This window comes from Bufo gargarizans, chromosome 2 (assembly GCF_014858855.1).
Source record: "Bufo gargarizans isolate SCDJY-AF-19 chromosome 2, ASM1485885v1, whole genome shotgun sequence".
NCBI classification, from domain to species: Eukaryota; Metazoa; Chordata; class Amphibia; order Anura; family Bufonidae; genus Bufo; species Bufo gargarizans.
Window position 1 is genome coordinate 111,705,617 of NC_058081.1, and position 22,704 is coordinate 111,728,320.

A 22,704-nucleotide genomic window follows, 5' to 3' on the forward strand; every position below is an offset into this window, starting at 1 on the left:
ACGTGATGCTCACTGGGATAATTGCAACGTCATGGATCTGGTTTAAGTCCTCGCAGGGATAGATGCTCTACATTTGCTCCCCACGGATCCTAAAGAGGAGACCCTACTTTATAACCAGACAAGCCGCAGTAACTGCACACTGTCTGCCAGCAGAAACGCTGCACGACGCCACCGTACGTCTGTCCAGACTCCATACTACAAGTGGCTGCTGCTTGCTTCACTCTAGTGTCGGCCATGATCATGTACATTCAGGAGCACCTTTAATAAAGACAAGTAATCCTAGGGCACTGAACCTTCTCTAATAAATCTTCTATATTCCTGACCCCAGCCCTCTGGATGGTTCCAATTACTGTTGGAATTAAAATACACAAGGACATCACTTTCCCACCAGAAACCACAAGCTAGAAAAACACCATCTCTGGCAACCAAATCCGAGAAATGCGGATGTCAGCGAACTGACATCACTGTGACGTTAGCCTTGCTCTACACACGGATTTATTTGCTCACAGTAATCCTTATGTACAGATTATACGGACGGTATTAATTGGGTGGTTACAAGGTCTTATCAAAAGCCATTAAAATAGTTCAAACAGTGCGTGATCAAAGGCGTACTAACCTGAGCGCTGTCCTGTATGCTCGTGCTACACGCTGACCACGTACATTACAGAACAGTGGTCTGTGCATGGCCCAGCTTTCTGCTGCATGGACACACTTTAGCAAAATGTATAAATCAAAAAAGCTTTTAGTAACAGAAGCAAACTGGACACAGTTCAGAAGCCGTTGACGCCAACTGGACACTGGTGCCATGTCCCAGCAGGATACCACCAATTTCTGCTGAGGCAGGTCCTTCAAACTGGAGAACACATAAAAATGCACCTCTGGGAAGGCCTGTCCAAACATATAATGCGTACACCATCTACTGCAAGTACAAAAATCATCAAGCTGAATGTAATGTAGATGGAAATATGAGCTACTTTTATAGATAAGTAACAATAACTTCTGAGCGCAAAAGAACTCACTGAATCCCCACCCGGAGGCATTATTGTATAGCTCCTTCAGAGATGCAGTGCTTCCCCTGGATCACTGAGGTCTCTAGGTGCTGATGCATCTGCTGCAGTTTATACATTATAGGATATGCTGCCATCTCCTGGCAAAAAAGCTGAATTACATCAGACTGCTTTGAAATTGTACTCCACATAAATTATTCTGTAGCACTAATGAAAACCTTCAGACTTTAAAAATAAATCAATAAATAAAATACATGTGCTGAAGATTTTTATTAAATGGACAAACTGAACATGTGGTAGTATGTTAAAGCGAGTCAGTCACCAGGAAACTCACTGTTAAAGGGAACGTGTTGCCAATTATTTTTTTCTGCCAGTAAAATACATACCGTAGCATAAATCCATTTCACAAGGTCAAATTCCTCAGGAATTAAAGAGGTTTTTTTTTTTTTTACTATTGACCTATCCTCTGGAAAGGTTTGTCAGTATCTGATCGGTGGGGGTTCAACATCCGAGACCCCAGTTGATCAGCTGTTTGAGAAGGCAGTGGTCCACCTGTGGGCGAAGTGGCCTACTCTGCCTTTCCTAGGCCACGACATGTTCATCGGTCACATAGCCTAGGAAAAGCTAGACAATGTACAGCGCTGTACTTGGTAAGGACAGTTAGAAGGCCACAGCACTCCCAGGAGCTCCGTGGCCTTCTCAAAACAGCTGATCGGCGGGGGTCCCGGGTGATGGACCCACACTGATCAGATACTGATGACCTCCCTCCAAGTCTTGATTGACAGGGCCAGGCAGCGTTCGCATCCTCCTGTCAGCTCTGAGCGCATGGTAAATCTCACGCCTGCGCCGTTCAGTATTCAGCGCAGGTGCAGTAAGGAAGTCAGCAGCCAGTAAGCGTCCTTCCTTCACTATGCCTGCGCCGAATACTGAACAGCAAGGCACAGGCGCAAGATTTTTTTTTTGGGGGGGGGGGGGGGGGGAATCATTGAGTAACACTATCTGGGTCTCTGCAGCGACAAGGTCTCCTACATCCTCCCAATATTTACCCAGTTTCGGGCAGCCCCAAACCATATAAAGCAGTTCCGCGGGCATGCGGAATCTGTAAACCAATTTTAAATAGGAGCTTGGGGGTTCTATACACTCTATGAATAAGATATATCTGAGACAATCTTTGAGATTCATTGAGTGTGAGACTAGGAGTTAAGGCCAGAATATCGCTCCATTGGCCTTGAGAAATGGCTCCAAGATCTTCCTCCCATTTGCCCTTCATCCCAAAGGGATCGATGAGTGACTGGCGTTAAGCATATATTTATACAGCTGAGATATCAGGCCTTTGGTAGACCTGCCTTCCAACAATTGCTTCACCATGGGAGGAGAAACGGCGACATCTACACCCAAGCTGTGTTTGGTACGCATGTCTCATTTGGAGAAATTGAAAGAAAATGATGTTTTAGGGGGGCCATATTCCTCCTGAAGCTGAGTAAACGACTTTAGCGCTCCACCTGAGTGAATTTGGCCCAAAAACAAAACATCCTTCTTCTCCCACGGGGAAAAACCTTCCAGTCGAAACATTTTCGGTAGTTGAGGGTTGCGCCACAAGGGCGTATCATCATAAAACCCTGTCAAATTCGCTGATTTCTTAAATTCAGACCATATTCTCGCTATAAGGGAGATTGTGGGGAGTCCTACCAAGAGGCTGCTGCTTATCTATTTCAACCGAGGCAATGGGTGATCTCTGTTTCACAGAGGAAACAATAGCAGCCGAGGAGTCTAAGTTACTGGTCCGCGACCACCCTGTAATATGCTGCAATTGCGCAGCTATAAAAGTAGAACCACGGGTTTGGAAGGGACAGGCCGCCCTCATCATTACCTTTTTGGAGTGTCTCTATACGAATTCTCGGTTGCTTTTTTTCTCTGATGACCTAAAAATCCTGTGAATTTTGTAGAATATTCTGTGATGGACCCATATCGGAGAATTATGTAACAGGTATAATAATTGTGGCACGAGTATCATCTTGGTTAAGTTACACCGGCCAATGACACTTACACCAAGCATTAATTTAGGTCACAAATTTAGCAATTTACGGCTCTATGTTAATTTTTATGTACTCGGCCGGTAGAGGGGTTATCACCACTCCTAGATATTTGAAGCTAGAGGTCATCTGTAACGGTACACGACCGGGGTCCAATTGGGGCGGGGTAGAATCCAGCGGAAGAATTGTGGACTTATCCCAATTAATTTTTAAGCCAGAATAGTTTCCAAAATCGACACTCTCCTTCATTACGGGATCTATAGACGTCCGCAGATCTCCCACATATAACAAGTCTTCTGCGTAAAGCAAGACTCTTTCCTCCCGCGGGCCTACGGGAAATACCTGCCAGTGTGGAGAAGATTGCAGCAGACAGGCTAGAGGCTCAACCGCTATCGCGAACAACAGAGGACACAAGGGGCAGCCCCGACACGTACCCCTATGTAGAGGGAATTGATCAGAAAGTATCCCATTCGCCCTAATCCGTGCTAGTGGTGAACAGGCGCGAGATTTAACATGCACTCAGGGCCGGGAGGAGGATGCGAATGCTGCCTGGCCCTGTCAATCAGGACTTAGAGGGAGGCGACAGAGGTTGGAGAACGGAGCCCCCCCCTTCCTGCTCCTGGAGGCTAATTTGCATATTATAAAAGTTACATTTATGGAGTAACAGGGGCATAGATAAAAGTAGGAATAGGCTAGTTAGGTATAGCTGACATTAGCACATCACTAAAGTCAGCCAGTTTAATTTAGGTATTTCTGGTGACATTTTTTTTACAAGTTCCTGCAGCATGACCCCATAAACAGAGGATTCACTTACCTACTCCAGTTCTCTGCGCTGCTCCTGCTCTGTTTATATCTGGCTATGTGCATGCTCACATTCTCCGCTCCAGCCAATGACTGGCTTCAGCAGTGACATCCTGCACATAGCCAGCCGGATGTAAACAGCACCGGTGTTCTGCCAGATCTCTATAGCTTGCCGAAAGTCTATAGCGGAAGTGACGTGGTGCGCTATGCAAGCGCACTTCCACAAATCATCCGAAATCATCATCTTAAAGTGACAGTCACTTCCAGTAAAATACAGCATCTACATTAATTTGTACCCTCGCGGGCTCGCTTCGCTCGGCATTTAGTAAAACTAACTCTATGCCGCCATTGATAGTAAAGAAGGAAATGGATAGTAAAGAAGGAAATGGATAGTAAAGGAAGAGACTATCCATCTCTTTCTTTACCATCCATTTCCTTCTTTACTATCAATGGCGGTATAGAGTTAGATTTACTAAATGCCGAGCGCAGCGAGGCCGAGCCCGATGCGCAGCGAGCGTACAAATTAATGTAGATTAATGGAGCTGTATTTTAATGGAGATGACTGTCACTTTAAGAAATCTATACCCTTAAGTGTGCGCACGCGCGGTGTGCGAACTACTGCAGTGGAGGCTGCAGGAATGCTTCGCTGAAGTACGCTTGTGCGCTTGCGCAGCGCGCCACGTGACTTCCGCCGTAGACTTTCGGCAAACTATAGACTTTCGGCAGAACACCGGTACCGGAAGATGGAGAGTGTGGAGGCAGCGTGGACAATGGGGGAGAGGAAGTATGAATCTTCTGTTTCAGGGGATATGCTGCAGGATCTTGATTAAAAATCACTTGCGGCCTACCTGGAGAATTTTACAAGAAGCATTGAGAGTTGTTACTCCAGTATCTCTTAGAGGTTTTCAGAGACACCTATCATACGGGTACTTTGCCAAACTCGATGAGAGAGGCGATAGTGGTAGTGCTCCCAAAATCGGGCAAGGATCTCAATCTGGTAGATTCCTATCGACCAATTTCTCTTCTGACGGTCGACATTAAATTGTTAGCTAAGGTTCTAGCTAATGGACTTTTAGGTGTCATATCCACCATTGTCCATGAAGACCAGTGTGGTTTTATGCCTGGGAAATCTACATCCCTTAATTTGAGACGGTTGTTCCTAAATCTCTAGTGGGAAAAAGAGGGGGGAGATTGTTGTCGTGCCGTGGTCTCACTCGACGCTGCCAAAGCCTTTGACAGCGTGGAGTGGGATGATCTCTGGGCGGTCATGTCTAAAATGGGATTTGGCCCTGTGTTAATTAATTGGGTGAAGCTACTATATAGCCAACCACGTGCTAGACTAAGAATAAATGGGGGAATCTCTCCGGTGTTGGAGCTTGAGAGAGGTACAAGGCAGGGGTGTCCCTTGTCGCCTCTTATTTGCGATCACAATAGAACCTCTGGCCTGCCTCCTTAGATCTACCCCACTAATGCTGGGCCTTGGCAGGGGAGATCTGGAGAAACGAGTGTCGCTATATGTGGGGGACTTGGCATCATCTATTGACCCCATTATATTGCTTATCTCTGATTTCGGAAGACAGTCTGGTTTGCTCATTAACTGGACTAAATCGGCGATTCTCCTGCTTTCTCCTCTCCCACAGTCTCTATGTCTTGACCACATTAATCTTCAGGTAGTGTCATCCTTCAAGTACTTAGGGGTTGAGATTTCAACTAACCCCCATAAATATATTCCCGATAATATAACACCACTATTGACCAAGTTTAAACTCAAGGTAGCTTCCTGGCATAAACTCCCTTTGTCCCTAATCGGTAGGGGCAACTTGATCAAAATGGTGCTGAAGCCACAACTTTTGTACCTGTTTGGATACCCATACATTATTTTTGCAAGGTACAGCGAATTTTCCGCTTTCTGTTATGGAAAAACGGCAGGAGCAGGATTAAATTTGAAACCTTGCAGAGAGGTAAAGAGTCGGGGGGCCTGGCCTAACCCCTTTTCTTACTTCCTAGCAGCTCAGATGCAGCATTTTAAGGGATGGCGTGTGACTGGGGGTGCTGGGAAGTGTGGGGGGCTGGTAGACTGGGTGCCCAGATGCCTTCCCCCTGTCGCGTTCTTTGAGAGTGATGTGGAGCCAAGTTTAAAATCCTCCCCAATCATCGGGCTTATGAAGAAGGTATAGGAAAAGGTTAGGGAAATCTTGGGTGTTTTTGGGCTACTGAATATTTCGCCCATTTAGAATAACCCTGCTCTGTCAGAACTTTCTCGTTTGACGGGCTTTTCCCTTTGGGAAAAGAAGGGAATTTGGAATATTAGTCAGCTTTACTCCAATGGAGTTCTGAAACAGTTTCAACTCCTCTGCCCTGAGTTTGGATTACCCTGGACTCATTTCTACAGATACTTGCAGCTTAGACATGCTCTAGATACACAATCCAGAACATCTTCCCTGCAATTTACGTCTAACCAGCTGCTCAGTAAGGTCGTTGGGACGGGGCCAGTGAAGGGTGCCATCTCAACTGTCTATCAGTCGTTACATGAAGAATTCCTGAAAAATTCACGCTTAAAGGGATTCTGTCACCTCCCCTAACCCAAAATCCGATTTTAAAGCAGCCATGCAGCACAGCTTACCTTGATTAGGCTGTGCTCTTCTATCTTGTAATCCGTCCAGTAGTTTCTGTAAAAAACTACTTTTATGGTTATGCAAATGAGCCCTGAATGTGCCCAGAGGGGCGTTTTGTTCCCCTTAGTGAGCCCAGTACCGCCCCTCTTACAGTGCCCAGCCCGCCTTCCTTGCGACTGTCTAACCGCCCCCAGCCTCCCACAGCCTCTCCTCCCCCTCCCTCACGGCCGAACGAATTCTCGCACAGGCGCAGTACCCACTGAGGGCTGCGCCTGTGCGATCTGCTGGAGACTGAGGGCAGGAGCTTCATCCTCGTCACTGGGCATGCGCCGAGCCCAGTGACGTCCGATGCTCGCTCTTCCCTCAGTCAGCAGGGAAGAGCGAGCATCGGACGTCACTGGGCTCAGCGCATGCCCAGTGACGAGGATGAAGCTCCTGCCCTCAGTCTCCTGCAGATCGCACAGGCGCAGCCCTCAGTGGGTACTGCGCCTGTGCGAGAGTTCGTTCGGCCGTGAGGGAGGGGGAGGAGAGGGAGGAGAGGCTGTGGCAGGCTGGGGGCGGTTAGACAGTCGCAAGGAAGGCGGGCTGGGCACTGTAAGAGGGGCGGTACTGGGCTCTCTAAGGGGAACAAAACGCCCCTCTAGGCACATTCAGGGCTCATTTGCATAACCATAAAAGTCGTTTTTTACAGAAACTACTGGACGGATTACAAGATAGAAGAGCACAGCCTAATCCAGGTAAGCTGTGCTTCATGGCTGCTTTAAAATCGGATTTTGGGTTAGGGGAGGTGACAGAATCCCTTTAAGGTAAAATTACAGTGGGAAACTTTATTCCTAGGCTGAATGGTATAATATGGTTGGAAAGGGGGATACATCTTAAGCGAAATTGCATTTCGAAATTTGAGGCTATTTTGGGCTTGTGGGTCGATAGATCTGGAGTATGTAGTCCCTGGAGGTGTGGGAAGTGTTATACACAGAGTAATATTTGTTTTGTGGGTGTCCTGGGGGTCATGCAGTTGATACCCTAGAAAAGCCTTAATGCCCCTTCTTATTTCGGTACTTAAACCATATATGTTTGATTTGTACTACTGCATCTTTGCTATAATTGTCTACATAATATACACTGTCTGCTAGTCCATCTCGAGTGGCGTGGGTGGGGGGGTTGCAATGTTTATATCTTTGGATTGACTGCATGTGTACAATTTGCAAATTGTCATTTTTGTGAAAACTTTCAAAAATTGATAATAAAATATCTGATCAAAAAATAAAATAAATCACTTCTACCAGAAAACCTGTGATCACTGCAAGAACGTAAGTTAGGCCGCTGCCGGCGGCGCATGCGCACAGTAAACTGTGATGCCCCGGCCAGACTGTGGTCATTCAATGCGCACGCGCCGATATCGCGGTCATCGGCGCATGCACGGGATTACGGACAGTAGGAGGAAAGATTGAGAAGAGACCATGGGCGGGCAGACGCGGAGGATGGGGAGTGAATTGGTATGAAAATGACCCAGGGGCCTGGGCACCGGCCGTTGTAAGGCCGCCCCTGGGCACCTTCACAGCCTCATTTGCATACAGAATAAAAGTGTTTTTTGGACAAATGATGCTAGCAGGGAACTAACGGTAAGAACAGTTTTAATAGGGGGGATGCCGTGGACATAAGTGTGTTAATAGGGTCAATCGGCGTGAAAGACTCCCTTTAATGTTTGTCACACAGAACTATCCCGAGCAATAATTCTTGGCTGTTCTGTATTGGCCCCATCTGTTTTTGTCCCTTCATAATTATATCCATGTACAGAGTCTTCAGTCCCCTTTAAATGGGACGATACAGATTGTCGTGACGGGAAGCATCGCCTGTTCGTCAGTGGAGGAGACCGCTGCTATTATATATGCAGTGATCTCCTCCACAGTCGGGGGGGGAGTTATTGCTAATGCATTTGCTCGTCCCCATAAGGAGTCATTATTTGCTGGCAGCAGAACGTGTTTACACAGTACATTCTGCTGCCGGCAAGCGAAGATTTTGGTGTCCGTGTGAATTACCTCATGAACAACCTGGGTAATCGGCAGCACTTTTACACCGCCAGATAATCTCTTTGCAGATTCTTGGCCAGTGTAAAGGGCCCTTTAGTTCTCAGCACTACAGCAACGTCAACTGTTCAACGATGGACCAGCATTTGCCATGGTTATGCACAGGAGAATAAGGCCTATATTATTACACCAACAGATTATCGGGCAGATTTTCTGACGAATCATTGGTCAGATGGCTGTTTACACACACAGATCTTTTGTTATACATACTAACTATTGGTCTGATTGAACAGATATTGGTCAGATAATCTGTTGGTGTAATATAGGCCTTACAGGAGTCCTATCTGATGTAAGCATTATTTATTAACATAAAAAACGATTTTTTTCTGTGCCTGACCATTTTTATCTATATTGGACCTACTAAATTCATTGATATCCACATTGGGATATACACATGGATTATACAGAAACCGGATGTATTTGAATCTGCACACCGTTAAAGGTTTTGCTCATCTACATACATGAAGATGTCAAGAAAAACCACTGGGCACGTGATCCTAGCCCAGTTTCAACCCACAATGTACAGGGCTCGAGTCTGCGCAGTCAGGCAGCCTCAGGCACAACCCCCATATATTCTCGGTCGACACCGGGCTAGGATCACATGAAGTCCCAGAACTCATTAGACTGGGAAGCGCAGAGCTCACTCGGTAAGGTAAAAATATTCATCTGGATGCAATTCTTGGAAGATTCGCCACTGTGGGAGAGATTATAAAAAAATATCTTTTTTAAGTAGCAAGACCATCCAATAAATAAATTATTTATTAAGCGCATCATCCGGTCACACAAAGTTAAAACGTTAAATGACACTTTTTTTTCCTATGCCAGGACAAACTATTTTTTTAATTTTCAAAATTATTAGCGCCCATAGCAGAGAAAAATGGTGGGGGTAAATTCCACTTTCTATATGTGCTACACCATTTTCTTAGTGGTGAAGGGGTTAATAGTAAGATCCATAGTGCTGTAAGGTAGATGTGGTGTTGTACCTAGACTCTATGACTGTCTAGTGTAGGAAAAGGTTAACATCTAATATTCCTGGAGAGTTATGTCTGGAAAAAAACTTCCTTATGTTATCAGTGGGGGTCCAACCAGCAGGGAAATACAGAGGGACTATTCTATGGTTAGGCCTTCGATGTATGTACTACTGGATGTTATTATTTTATTAGATCTGTCACAGTAACAGGTCGTCTTCAAAAATCAGCTTGTAAGGCATCACAAAATGCAGTGCAATCTGTAGACAGCATGCTATAGAGCAGGAGGAGCTGAGCAGATTGATGTGTAGTTTTATGGTAAATGAGTCAAAAAAAACTTGTCATTTATATCTGTGCTATTTCTGACTTGAGTTGTACAAATTATCAGTGATTGATAGCATTCTCTGTCAGTGCCCCAGACTAAAAATAATTCAACAGGAGCTATTGGCTCCTAAACTGAAATATGTAGGAGCCAAATTACATTTTTAGTCGCCAAATTGAAAATACATATATTTATAATGAATAAAAAAAGACTTGGAGAAGATGACACGCAGGTCACAGCAATGAGCCAGCACTACATATTAGGGGTGTCAGGATACCAAAATTTTGATTTGGTTTCGATACCATAAAAAAGTATTGCAATACTCGATACCATGCAAAAAACTTTTCGGACGTGGCGATATGTAATATGTTTATTATTTATATATTTTATAAGTTAAATTGGGAAAGGGGGCGATTTATACTTAATATTTTGGTGTTTGTATTTTATTTTTTACACTTTTTATTTAATAACTATTTCTCCCCTTAGGGGCTAGAACCCTTGTCCTATTCACCCTGATAGAGCTCTATTAGGGTGAATAGGACCTCACAGTCTCCCTGCTGCCCTGTGCATAGTACACACAGCAGCAGGGAGCTGACTATGGCAGCCAGGGCTTCAGTAGCGTCCTGGCTGCCATGGTAACCGATCGGAGCCCTGGGATTACACTGCTGGGGCTCCGATGGGAACTGCCACCAATGACTAATACTTGGGGGGAAGGGGGCGCACTGCGCCAACAATGTTTGTAATACTGGGGGAAGGGGGGGCGCACTGCGCCACCAATGATGATAACTCACTGATTAATTAAAATACAGGAGGCGGGTGCTGGCTGCAGAATCACACATCCGACCTCTATGGCCTTCCTCAAGGATCCTGCAGGATAAGCGCAATGTCCAGAGACCATTCAGAGGAAAAAGGATTTTCCAAAATCTTTGCCTGCAAATTGCCACTTCTGTCAGAGCCCTTACAAAAGGAAATGAGGCACGCTCCACATGAAGCAAACTGTATCTCACCTCCATGTTCCAGGAATACTCTCACACATCTTTCTTTTCCTCTGGCTGCTGAGAAGTGCAGAAGAGTCCATCCGTTGGTATCACGACCATTCGGTGAGTAGCCCTGTTCCAGCATTGTGCGGACAGTGTGGACATCGCCTACGGCCACTGCCCCTTGGATCCGCAGTTCCTCCTGTAGCTCAGGATTCCTGCGGCAGTGATGATGTAACATCCTCCACGCTCTGCTCTTCCTCCACATAGATTCACGTGACGTCACCTGTCATACATACACAGGATCAGCATTTACATCTGTAGGGAGCATGACTGATTTCTTGTAAGCATTGTGTGTGGTGCTAAAACTCTGCTTCCATGCACGGACAAACAAACTGCCAGCCATAGCGTCCCCATCATAATGTCAGTCACAGGGCCGATCATATTGTCAGCCATAGTCATAGTGCCCTATCAATACCGCCTAGCTTACCCGACAGTAGCAGTGCATAGAGGCAGGAGTTACTGCGGACAGATCTGCTCTTGGGTCAGTATACAGAGGAGAAGAGTCCTGGTTGCCCATGTTCTAAGCATAATTAGGCTTGGCGAGAGGGCCCTGGCAGAGAAGTGTCTGCACAGATTAAATTGTCTGGGGGTAAGATGTGACTATTCAGTAAGCAGATAACACCAATACTGTGTACTAGGCCCAGTACATGCTGCACCTGAACACTGCACTGCCAGGAGCTTATAGACCCACAGAGCTCAGCGTCTCCTGCTCCTGAACACGGCACTACCAGGAGCTTATAGACACACAGAGCTCAGCGTCTCCTGGTCCTGAACACTGTACTGCCAGGAGCTTATAGACCCACAGAGCTCAGCATCTCCTGCTCCTGAACACTGCACTGCCAGGAGCTTATAGACACACAGAGCTCAGCATCTCCTGCTCCTGAACACTGCACTGCCAGGAGCTTATAGACACACAGAGCTCAGCGTCTCCTGCTCCTGAACACTGCACTGCCAGGAGCTTATAGACACACAGAGCTCAGCGTCTCCTGGTCCTGAACACTGCACTGCCAGGAGCTTATAGACACACAGAGCTCAGCGTCTCCTGGTCCTGAACACTGCACTGCCAGGAGCTTATAGACCCACAGAGCTCAGCGTCTCCTGAACACTGCACTGCCAGGAGCTTATAGACACACAGAGCTCAGCGTCTCCTGCTCCTGAACACTGCACTGCCAGGAGCTTATAGACACACAGAGCTCAGCGTCTCCTGCTCCTGAACACTGCACTGCCAGGAGCTTATAGACACACAGAGCTCAGCGTCTCCTGGTCCTGAACACTGCACTGCCAGGAGCTTATAGACACACAGAGCTCAGCGTCTCCTGGTCCTGAACACTGTACTGCCAGGAGCTTATAGACACACAGAGCTCAGCGTCTCCTGGTCCTGAACACTGTACTGCCAGGAGCTTATAGACCCACAGAGCTCAGCATCTCCTGCTCCTGAACACTGCACTGCCAGGAGCTTATAGACACACAGAGCTCAGCGTCTCCTGCTCCTGAACACTGCACTGCCAGGAGCTTATAGACCCACAGAGCTCAGCATCTCCTGCTCCTGAACACTGCACTGCCAGGAGCTTATAGACACACAGAGCTCAGCGTCTCCTGGTCCTGAACACTGCACTGCCAGGAGCTTATAGACACACAGAGCTCAGCGTCTCCTGCTCCTGAACACTGCACTGCCAGGAGCTTATAGAAACACAGAGCTCAGCGTCTCTTGGTCCTGAACACTGCACTGCCAGGAGCTTATAGACCCACAGAGCTCAGCGTCTCCTGGTCCTGAACACTGCACTGCCAGGAGCTTATAGACCCACAGAGCTCAGCGTCTCCTGCTCCTGAACACTGCACTGCCAGGAGCTTATAGACACACAGAGCTCAGCGTCTCCTGGTCCTGAACACTGCACTGCCAGGAGCTTATAGACCCACAGAGCTCAGCGTCTCCTGGTCCTGAACACTGCACTGCCAGGAGCTTATAGACCCACAGAGCTCAGCATCTCCTGCTCCTGAACACTGCACTGCCAGGAGCTTATAGACCCACAGAGCTCAGCGTCTCCTGCTCCTGAACACTGCACTGCCAGGAGCTTATAGACCCACAGAGCTCAGCATCTCCTGCTCCTGAACACTGCACTGCCAGGAGCTTATAGACACACAGAGCTCAGCGTCTCCTGGTCCTGAACACTGCACTGCCAGGAGCTTATAGACCCACAGAGATCAGCATCTCCTCCTCCTGAACACTGCACTGCCAGGAGCTTATAGACCCACAGAGCTCAGCATCTCCTGCTCCTGAACACTGCACTGCCAGGAGCTTATAGACACACAGAGCTCAGCGTCTCTTGATCCTGAACACTGCACTGCCAGGAGCTTATAGACCCACAGAGCTCAGCGTCTCTTGATCCTGAACACTGCACTGCCAGGAGCTTATAGACCCACAGAGCTCAGCATCTCCTGCCTCCTGAACACTGCACTGCCAGGAGCTTATAGACCCACAGAGCTCAGCAGTCTCCTGCTCCTGAACATTGCACTGCCAGGAGCTTATAGACACACAGAGCTCCTTGTCTCCCACAGGAGTTTTAAGTATTTTTAAAGGCAGGCATACACTGGTACACACAGCAGAGTAAATGTGTGCAGTGTGCGATCTCCCCAGATCTTTGTACCACGCCCCTCCATGCTGTGCACAGGACGGATCTATCCCAGTACTTCAGACTCTTGCTGCTGCTTCTGACTGGGTAAGATTAGGTAGCAAGGCTGTCCCTAATGACACAGCTCTGTGGTTGGCATAGTCAGGGGGCACCGAGACTGGCATAGTAAGGGAGCATTATGGGTAATATGATGGGGGACTGTGACTGGCAATGTGAACACTGTATTTTCTATTTGTATGCTTCTAATTGTGGGTGTGTCTTATAGTCTGAAAAACATGGCATATAGTTTCTATTATGTTTTACTACTCTTAAAAATAAACCTTTACAAAAAAAAATCTTTGCATCGCCATATTCTGAGAGTCATCATTTTTTCTATTTTATATATCTGCTATTTTTATTTTTTTCGATTACAGCGTTCACTACACACAATAAATAACTTTATAATTTTAATAGTTTGGACATTTTTTAGCTGTGACAATACCAGTTATGTTTATTTTTTAATTGCCTATAGATTTTTATATGTAAAATTAGGAAACAAGGTGATTTGAATATTTCATATTTCTGTATTTTTTTTATATTTGTAAAAATATTTTTTCAATGTAATTTTTAGTCCTCTTAGGAGAATTGAATGTGCAATCTTCTGATAAAGTATTATTGCAGTCTATGGGATTTTGACCGCCTTAACAGGCATCATTATATGGTAGGCCTGGGAGAAACCAATCGGAGTATGCGATTATGCATTAAGGGGTTGAAGGGGGTTGTCCTGGATTTTGATACAGATGACCTACGATACACCATCAATATCAGATCAGCGGGGGTCCAACACTCCACAACCTCTAGCAATCCGCAAAACACACATGGATGTGTGAATGGACCCTTAGTCATCAAAATCCTGGACAATTCCTTTATAATAAAATAAGCATTCAATGCAGCATTTATCTTAATATATACTAACGATATATCACATATGGTAAGACTAGTTTTACACCAGTATTAAAATCATCCATCAGGCTGTTCCAGTAGAGGAAAAGCCTGCCAGAGTTCTTTGTATCCGTCATAGCCAGATATTGTCTTTCTGAGCCGGAGCCCACTGACTATAATAAGGCTCTTTCCAGCATTAGTGTCCGGTTTCCGGGCTGAATCCTGGCACTAATGTTGGAAACAGGCCAGATCCTATTACAGTCAATGGGACCTGGTGGTTCTCCAGCATTTTTCAGCTATGCCTGATATGATGCACTCCGGCAGCTCTGTCTGAATCTAGAAAGTTTACTAAAATGACCAACCTGGGAGCCTTTGTTGGTTGCTGAGGTCAATATTGACCTTGGTATCAATGGGGTTAAATGGTCAGGACAGGAGTTACCTCCAATACTGGCCGTTGTACATCAGATTGGAGGAAACAGGGCTATGCACTGACACTTCACAAACGTACCAGGGATCATGTGGCTGCCAATACCAGAAAGAGATGGCAGAGCTCATTGACCACTATGCATACAGAAGGTTTAAGGCGGCAGAAACCGCAAACATCTGGCTGTACGATATTTCATGCAGAGTCACAAGATAAAATTCGTTAACAGTCAAGGCTAGTTTCACACAAGCGCTAGGGATCCAGCAGCGGCTTTCTTCTGGACGATTCTTGGCATATTTGCTGGGTTGCTGCTGGATCTCCGGCGGACCCCATCATAGTTAATGAAGCCGGACGGAGACATTCAAGCTTCTGGCAATGCCGGAATGCAGAGAGATCCTGCAGGCTGTTCCCTGCCGTAACATCCTGCCCGATCCCTAGCGCTAGTGGGAGACTAGCCTAAGCATGTTACGTGACTGGAGAAAAAGACTGTGGCCTTTACTGGGAATGGAAATACCTCTCAGTGCTGAGCCTATTTCTTTTTTGAGCAGTGGTGGAGTCTCTCCTGGCCTGAGGTACTGAACCACTTCATGTCCTCGGAGTGACTGTTTTCACCTGCAGGAGAAAAGAAACCTATAATAATAAAAAATAAAAAAATAAAAATACATGTATACAGGGCAGGGCAGTTACGCTAGTGATGACGACCGATGGACAGGGACTTCTCTAGTAGGACGCATGGCGTTCACCTGTTTAACAAACTAGTTTCAATTAGTAAGAGGATCGTCAAGATTAGAAAACTCAAGTAAAGAGGTTGTGCAATCGGGACAATTATGGCATACCCACATAAATGTCTGATAGGTGCAGGTCCCACCTCTCTGACCCACTCCTGTCTCAAGATCGGGACGCTGTATCGCGCTGCAGTGAATGAAGGGCAGGCCATGCATGCATGCATTGCTAAGGGACCTTCAAAAAATAGCAGAGTAAGGGCTGTTTCACGCAAGCGGATGCCGTGCTTTGACATCCGCTGCGTGAAAGAGAGCCAAGACCCACTGCGGACAGCAGAGACACGGAGCAGTAACATGACTGATAAGTGACAACTTTATCTCCCTGTGACTTTGTAGTAAAAAGGTCACAGAGAGGCATGTTAATGCTCTGTGCTTTTTCTATCCGCAGCGGGTCTTGGCTCTCATTCACGCAGCGGATGTCGCGCACGGCAGCCGCTCGCGTGAAACAGCCCTAAGAGCTGCTATATTCAGAAGTCCCTTAGCACTGAAAGAAGGGAGCATTCTGAAAGGGGTTTCCCGGTCATCACACAATGCAGTGCCATGTGCAGACAGCATGTTCTAAAGCAGATTTACATATAGTTTCATGAGAAATGATTCAGTAAAACCTTTTCAATTTCTACATCTTTTCCTATAACTATATATCAGTCTGCTCAGCTCCTCCTGCTGTAGAACACGCTGCCTGCAGAGTACATTGCATTTCATGGGTCATTTTAAAGGGGTTGTCCAGACTTTACTACGTGATGGCCTAACTTTAGGGTAGGCCATCACTAGCTGATCAGCGGGGTCCGACAGCCTGCACCCCCACCAAGCAGCTGTTCTGGGTCCAACGCTGACACTACAAATGAACAGCGGATCAGCCCAGGTGCGGGGTGCCAATCTGCTAGTGATGGCCTGGCAACCCCTTTAAAGAGGTTTACTCACTTCAGCAAATGGTATTTATCATGTAGACAAATACAAAACACTTACTAATGCAGGGACCAGCAACCTCTGGCACTCCAGCTGTTCTGAAAGTACAACTCCCAGAATCCTCCTTTTACTTCTGTGGGAGTTACCAGAACAGCCCAGTAAGTTTGCATGCTGGGAGTTGTAGTTTCACAGCAGCTGAAGTGCCGAAGGCTCCTGATCCCTGTACTAATGTATTGTTATTGTCCATATTGCCTTCTGTGCTGGCTGCATTCATTTTACCATCACATTATACACTGCTCATATCCAGGGGTTACGACCACCCTACAATCCAGCAGTGGTGGCCGTGCTTACACACTATAGGAAAAAACACACCAGCCTTCTCTGGTGGCCGGGACTGTGGCAGCACACACAGGTTGGTGCTTTTTCCTATAGTGTGCAAGCACGGCCACTGCTGCTGGATTACAAGGGTGGTCGTAACCCCTGGATATGAGCAGTGTATTATGTGATGGAAAAATGAATCCAGCCAGCAAAAGAGACAATATGGAGAATCCCAATACATTAGTAAATGCCTTGTATTAAAGGGGTTCTGCACTTTCATTTAACTGATGATCTATCCTCTGGATAGATCATCAGCTTCTGATCGGCAGGGGTCCGACACCCGGGACCCCCGCCGATCAGCTGTTTGAGAAGGCAGCGGCCCTCCAGCAGCGCCGCTGCCTTCTCACTGTTTACCGCCGGGCCGCCCGCCCACTGACGTCACGACTTGTATCAACTAGCCTGGGCGCGGCTAAGCTCTGTTCACTTGAATGGAGCTTAGCCGCGCCTACTCTAGTTGATACAAGTCGTGACGTCAGTAGGTGGGCGGCCCGGCAGTAAACAGTGAGAAGGCCGTGGCGCTGCTGGAGCGCCGCTGCCTTCTCAAACAGCTGATCGGCGGGGGTCCCGGGTGTCGGACCCCCGCCGATCAGAAGCTGATGATCTATCCAGAGGATAGATCATCAGTTAAATGAAAGTGCAGAACCCCTTTAACTTTCTCTACATGATAAATTCCATTTGAAGTGAGACAACCCCTTTAAGATAAAACAATTAATGGAAGTTGAAAATTTAAATTATGTATATTTTTAATAATAAATATCATACAAAAATACATTTCTGTGAAAAAGTAGCCTTACCTCCGGTCCTTTCCTTTTACTTCCACAAACTCTCTAACACCAGACCTATAATATAACGAAAAATGGGAAATAGAATGAGACGCCAAAAAGGAGCTGTAATCAAACATTCCCATTTCAAAGTGTATGCACCCAGAGGAAAAATAAAGAACATATGGAATTCATTCATGGCGCGTCATGAAAAACATATCCGATTTGGATCCGGCCAAACAAATACCCCAAATAATCATAGGAGAGACACAGGGATTAAAAGGCCACATACTGTACAGAAAGCAAAACCATCATGAGGGCAGATTTCTACATGATATATTTCCAGCACAAGCGCATTCAGTGTGGGAGGAGTATTTCCCGGACTGAACACTGACCCTCCGAAGTGAACTTGCAGCATCATAATGATTTATAATGATGTGTGTTGCTGCCCGGCCTTGGCTGCTCTAAATTGTACTCGGATATTGACGTCAGCACAAAACAGTACAGAGGTGGTCGGGCAGGAACACACAGCATTATAATGCTGTGAGTTCATGTCACAGGAGCACAGTGCATATGCTTGTGTGAAATTGGCCTCTTTCTTTCCACCGCATTAAAAAAAAAGTGCTGAATGCTGCAGTATGGAGAGTCATCATTCACACGGAATATAACCTTCTATTTAGGGTCCCCACACCAGAATTTGGACCTGGTGTTTTTACTAAGAAAAACACCATATTAAGTGCAAGCTTTTTTTGTTCTTCCACCAGTGATTTTTGTTGTGGTGTTTTTTTTTTTTCTGGCTTGTATTTTACCACTGGCTTTTTCTTCATAGGGTTTTTCCCCTATAGAGAAGGGGAAAATGCCAAGAGCTCCAGCATGCTGCATTTTTTATTTAATTTTTCCAGCTAATATCTGGAGCTTGTGTATTTACTGCAAAAATGTGGCAAAAAGAGCCAGTTCAAAAAATGCCACTAAACCTGCATGTGATAAAAGGCTAATCGCATCAAAGCTCTTGTGCACCAGAGATGGAGTCCGTTTTTTTCCAATGTTTTATATACTTTTAAGGGGAACCCCAAACAGCTGGCTGACAGGGTGCACTCACACGCTGCACAGACAAAACATCTGTTCCATTCATCTGAATGGAGCTTGCAGAAATCCATGTGCTCGCTGCCCCATTCAAATGAAAGGAACTGATTTACAAAATCCACATCAGTCCCGGAAAACAGCCATTTTCCGCAACAAAATCCACTAATAGCTTTCCACTGACTTCAACTGAAAAACTGCCATCATGTGCACATGACAGCATTTTTTATTTTTTTTGCTGCTAAATTGAGATCCGCTTATGAAGTGGCACATTACGTCTTAGGCTACTTTCACAATTGCGCTTTGTGCGGATCCGTTCAGATAATACAACCGCTTGCATCCGTTCAGAACTGATCGGTTTGTATTATCTGTAACACAGTCATGACACATCCGTCTTGAACACCACTGAAAGTCAATGGAGGACGGATACATTTTCTATTGTGCCAGATTGTGTCATAGAAAACGGATCCGTCTTCATTGACTTACATTGTGTGTCAGGACGGATCCGTTTGGCTCAGTTTTGTCAGACAGACACGAAAACGCTGCGAGCAGCGTTTTGGTGTCCGCCTCCAAAGCGGAATGGAGACCGAACAGAGGCAAACTGATTATGCATTAGGGCAAAACTGATCCGTTTTGGACCGCTTGTGAGAGCCCTGAACGGATCTCACAAACGGAAAGCCAAAACACGAGCGTTAAGTAGACTTAGAAACGGATTGTTAGTGTATTTTGTATTGAAGTCAATGGGGAAGCGTTACACAACACTAACGGAAAAAAAAATTACTGCGTGTGGGACTTTTTTTTTTCCCCGTCTAAAATAACGGATCTCCAAAGGAAATGGCTAAAACGGATGCAAGATCTGCTTAAGGTACAGGATCTGGGTTTTTTGGTTGTTTTGTGTTCTTCTGAAGGATCAGAAGTACGGAAAATGAAACGATGAAGTGAACCCGGCTCTAGCCTAAGGGTCCATTCATATGTCACTGTGTGTTTTGCGGATCCACAAGACACGGAAATCGGCGATGTGTGTTCGGCAGTAGGCGGACCGCAAATCGCCGACACTTAATAGAAAATGCCTATTCTTGGCAGCAATTGCGGACAAGAATAGGACATGTTCTATATTATTTTTTTGGGAACAGAATTGTGGACCCGGAAGTGCCGATCGTGCTGCCCCATAGAAACGAATGGGTCCGCAATTCCGTTCCGCAAAATGCTGAACGAAATTGCAGACGTGTGAATGGACCCTTAGGCTGAGTTCACATCAGCGTTCAGCCTTTCCATTCTTCAGTTCCGTTATAGGAGCAGGAAAACAGATTCAGCACAAAACTGAGCCTGCGGATCCCATAGACTTGAATGGGGTCCGTTAGGTTTCCGCTCAGAGGAAGATTTTTTGAAGCGGAGACAAGTCCTGCATGCACCACTTTTGTCTCCGCTCGAAAAATCATCTTCTGAGCAGAAACCTTACGGACCCCATTATAGTCTAAGGGGTCCTTAGGTTCCGTTCGCCTCAGTTATTTGCCGTCCTTTCCGTTCCACTGCTTTATAATGCGGCAGGGGAACGGAAAGGCTGAGCGCTGATGTGAACTCAGCCTTAGAAGTGCAGGCCTGACAAACCAGTTGCAAGCAGAGCTGCAATGTAAATCCAGGTCAAAGGTTACGGCCCATTTTCGCACACGGTCGTGTCCATATTTCGGTGCAAAAATAAAACTGTTCCACCTTCTGTGTGCAGTCCCATCGCATCTGCAATACGGACATGAATACAACATGTTCTTTTTAATGTGCGGAGCGGCCATACAGATCCAGAAAAACCACAGACGCGTGCACGGCCCCAGTGAAACGAACGGGTCGGCAGTATAATACAGACGACACACTAATGATGACGTCTCAGCAGCAGAAGCAGCCATTTCAGGGAGCACAGCCTAAAACAGAGTTCATTAACTATTTAATGGTCATTTGTCAATGTATAAAGCAGAGAATGATTCCTGACATAGGCATACAGATGAAAGTTAATACAATGGAGTCTGTGAGGGGTGAGGGGGGGACAGTCTAGCCCCCTGATCAGAACGGGGAGACAAATGACACATGCAGCTGGTGTGGATCATAGGCCAGGACTACTGCAGTACACACCTTTCATGGGCTGGGGTATTGTCTGCAGCTGGTACAATGGCCGCAGATGATGCACACGGTGCTGGCTAGCCTTATAGCCATCCTGTGGAGCTGCACGTCACAGGGGGCAGCCGCACACAGCCACGGCCCGCACTGGGCACTTGCTGCTGGCTAAGGGGGGCACAGGCGGCCATTGTTGCACAGTAGTGGCTGCAGGGATCGGGCGCTGGGTGTGAGGGCCTGTCTGGGAAGTGGTGAGTGCAGGAAGGGCTTACTGAACGGAAACACACTCACCCCCGAGACACACCACTGCCCAGCGCCTCACACCGCTCCGTACTTTCCAGGGCCTGCCCCATAACCCTCCGCGTTAACGGGAAGCAGGCACAGAAAACCCCTCCAGCACAACCAATCAGAACACAGCGCCGCAAAGCGAGACCGGAACGCTGCAAAAAGAGATGAGCTGGGCCTGCGCTAACAGACAAGGAAGTCAAGCGGCGCGGGCCGGCCTTCGCGATGATTGGCTGGAAGTCGATAAAACCCCCGCCCAATCCCTTCGGAGTCCCTAGTGGTTGCCAGGCAACAGCGACCAGCTGCTGTAGGCGGCAGTTACCTTGTACGCAGGCGCAGTAGAGCCGAATAGCCCAACGACTACATTTCCCGTCTTTCTTTGCGCCTAGTTTGAAAACGCTGCATTCTGGTTTATATTGATAGCCAGCCAGAAGCATTTGTGTCTACTGAGAAGAAAAAACGTGCAGTTATACACCCGAGTGCTTGTCTGTTATTTACAAAGGGCAGCTATATTATTATTTTATAATCGTGTTCACAAGGTGCGATCGTGTACTGTGCCTATTTTAGCTCCTGTTCCTGTGCTCCATCACTGTGTTGGGGTATTTCAGCTCTGAGTCTGAAGCCAGGAAAATTGTAACTGGAGCTGTAGACTGTCGTAAAGGCCGTGTTAAAGGGGAGATTTTTTATTTATTTTTTTAGGAAAAAAGGGGGGACAAGATATAAAAAGGGTTGTTTGTAGAGATGAGCGAATTTCATGTTATGAAATTCGTTCACGCTCCGATTGGTGGTAAAAGCAGAATTGCGTTATGGATTCCGTTACCACGGACCATAGCGCAATTCTATGACGGAATGTCTTTAGAGGCATTCCGTTATTCATTCTGTCATAATAGAAGTCTATGGCCTGCGAAACGGATCCGTCCTGTTTCCGTTATGCAGGAGAGGACTTCCCTGCATAACGGAAACGGGACATATCGGTTATCCAGGCCATAGACTTCTATTATGACGGAATGTCTCTAAAGACATTCCTTCGTAGAATTGCGCTATGGTCCGTGGTAACGGAATCCATACTGCAATTCTGCTTTTACCACTAAACGAAGCGTGAACGAATTTCAAAATATGAAATTCGCTCATCTCTAGTTGTTTGACCAAAATGTAAAATTGAGGTTTAAAAAGAGTAAATTAATGAAAGTCCCTTCATTCCGGCTCTCATGCCCGCTGTCTCCAGTCCCCACATGAACTGGAAGCAACGATGTGCCATTCCCATTCATGTGCCCACTGCAGTCATCCACTGGCTTCAGAGGTCAAGTAGGGAGTGGAGGTACTGCAGGTACAACAGTATTTAAAGGGGTTGGCCAGTATGTCATGTAAATGGTTAGGATGCCATATACAGTCTGTAATGTATGCTCCATATAACCATGGCTGTATACTGTCCGACTACCCCAGTGCCACTGAAGTAAACATACTCACCTGTCATCCTCTATGTCCAAGATGGATGTGTTGCAAGATGGCAGCAACCGCTTCCTCTGGCTTCTCCTGGATAGCTTCTATGGTAAATGGACCA

General features: G+C 46.5%; 1 protein-coding gene across 4 annotated transcripts in view; it reads right to left on the reverse strand.

Moving 5' to 3' along the window:
* The window catches only part of ASB7 (ankyrin repeat and SOCS box containing 7), a 36,493-nt gene extending 15,207 nt beyond the window's left edge, over positions 1–21,286 (reverse strand). The window contains exons 1-4 of one of the 4 annotated variants that reach the window (XM_044283185.1): positions 21,150–21,286; positions 17,709–17,753; positions 15,363–15,460; positions 10,841–11,096 (exon numbers count right to left, since the gene is read on the reverse strand). In XM_044283185.1, coding sequence (XP_044139120.1) covers positions 10,841–11,078 — 238 coding nt within the window. In that variant the 5' untranslated portion in view covers positions 11,079–11,096; positions 15,363–15,460; positions 17,709–17,753; positions 21,150–21,286. Of the gene's footprint in view, positions 1–10,840; positions 11,097–15,362; positions 15,479–17,708; positions 17,754–20,876 lie in introns of all 4 variants that reach the window. The other 3 variants (XM_044283188.1, XM_044283186.1, XM_044283187.1) reach the window with 3 other exon arrangements.
* Positions 21,287–22,704: the final 1,418 nt, after the last annotated feature.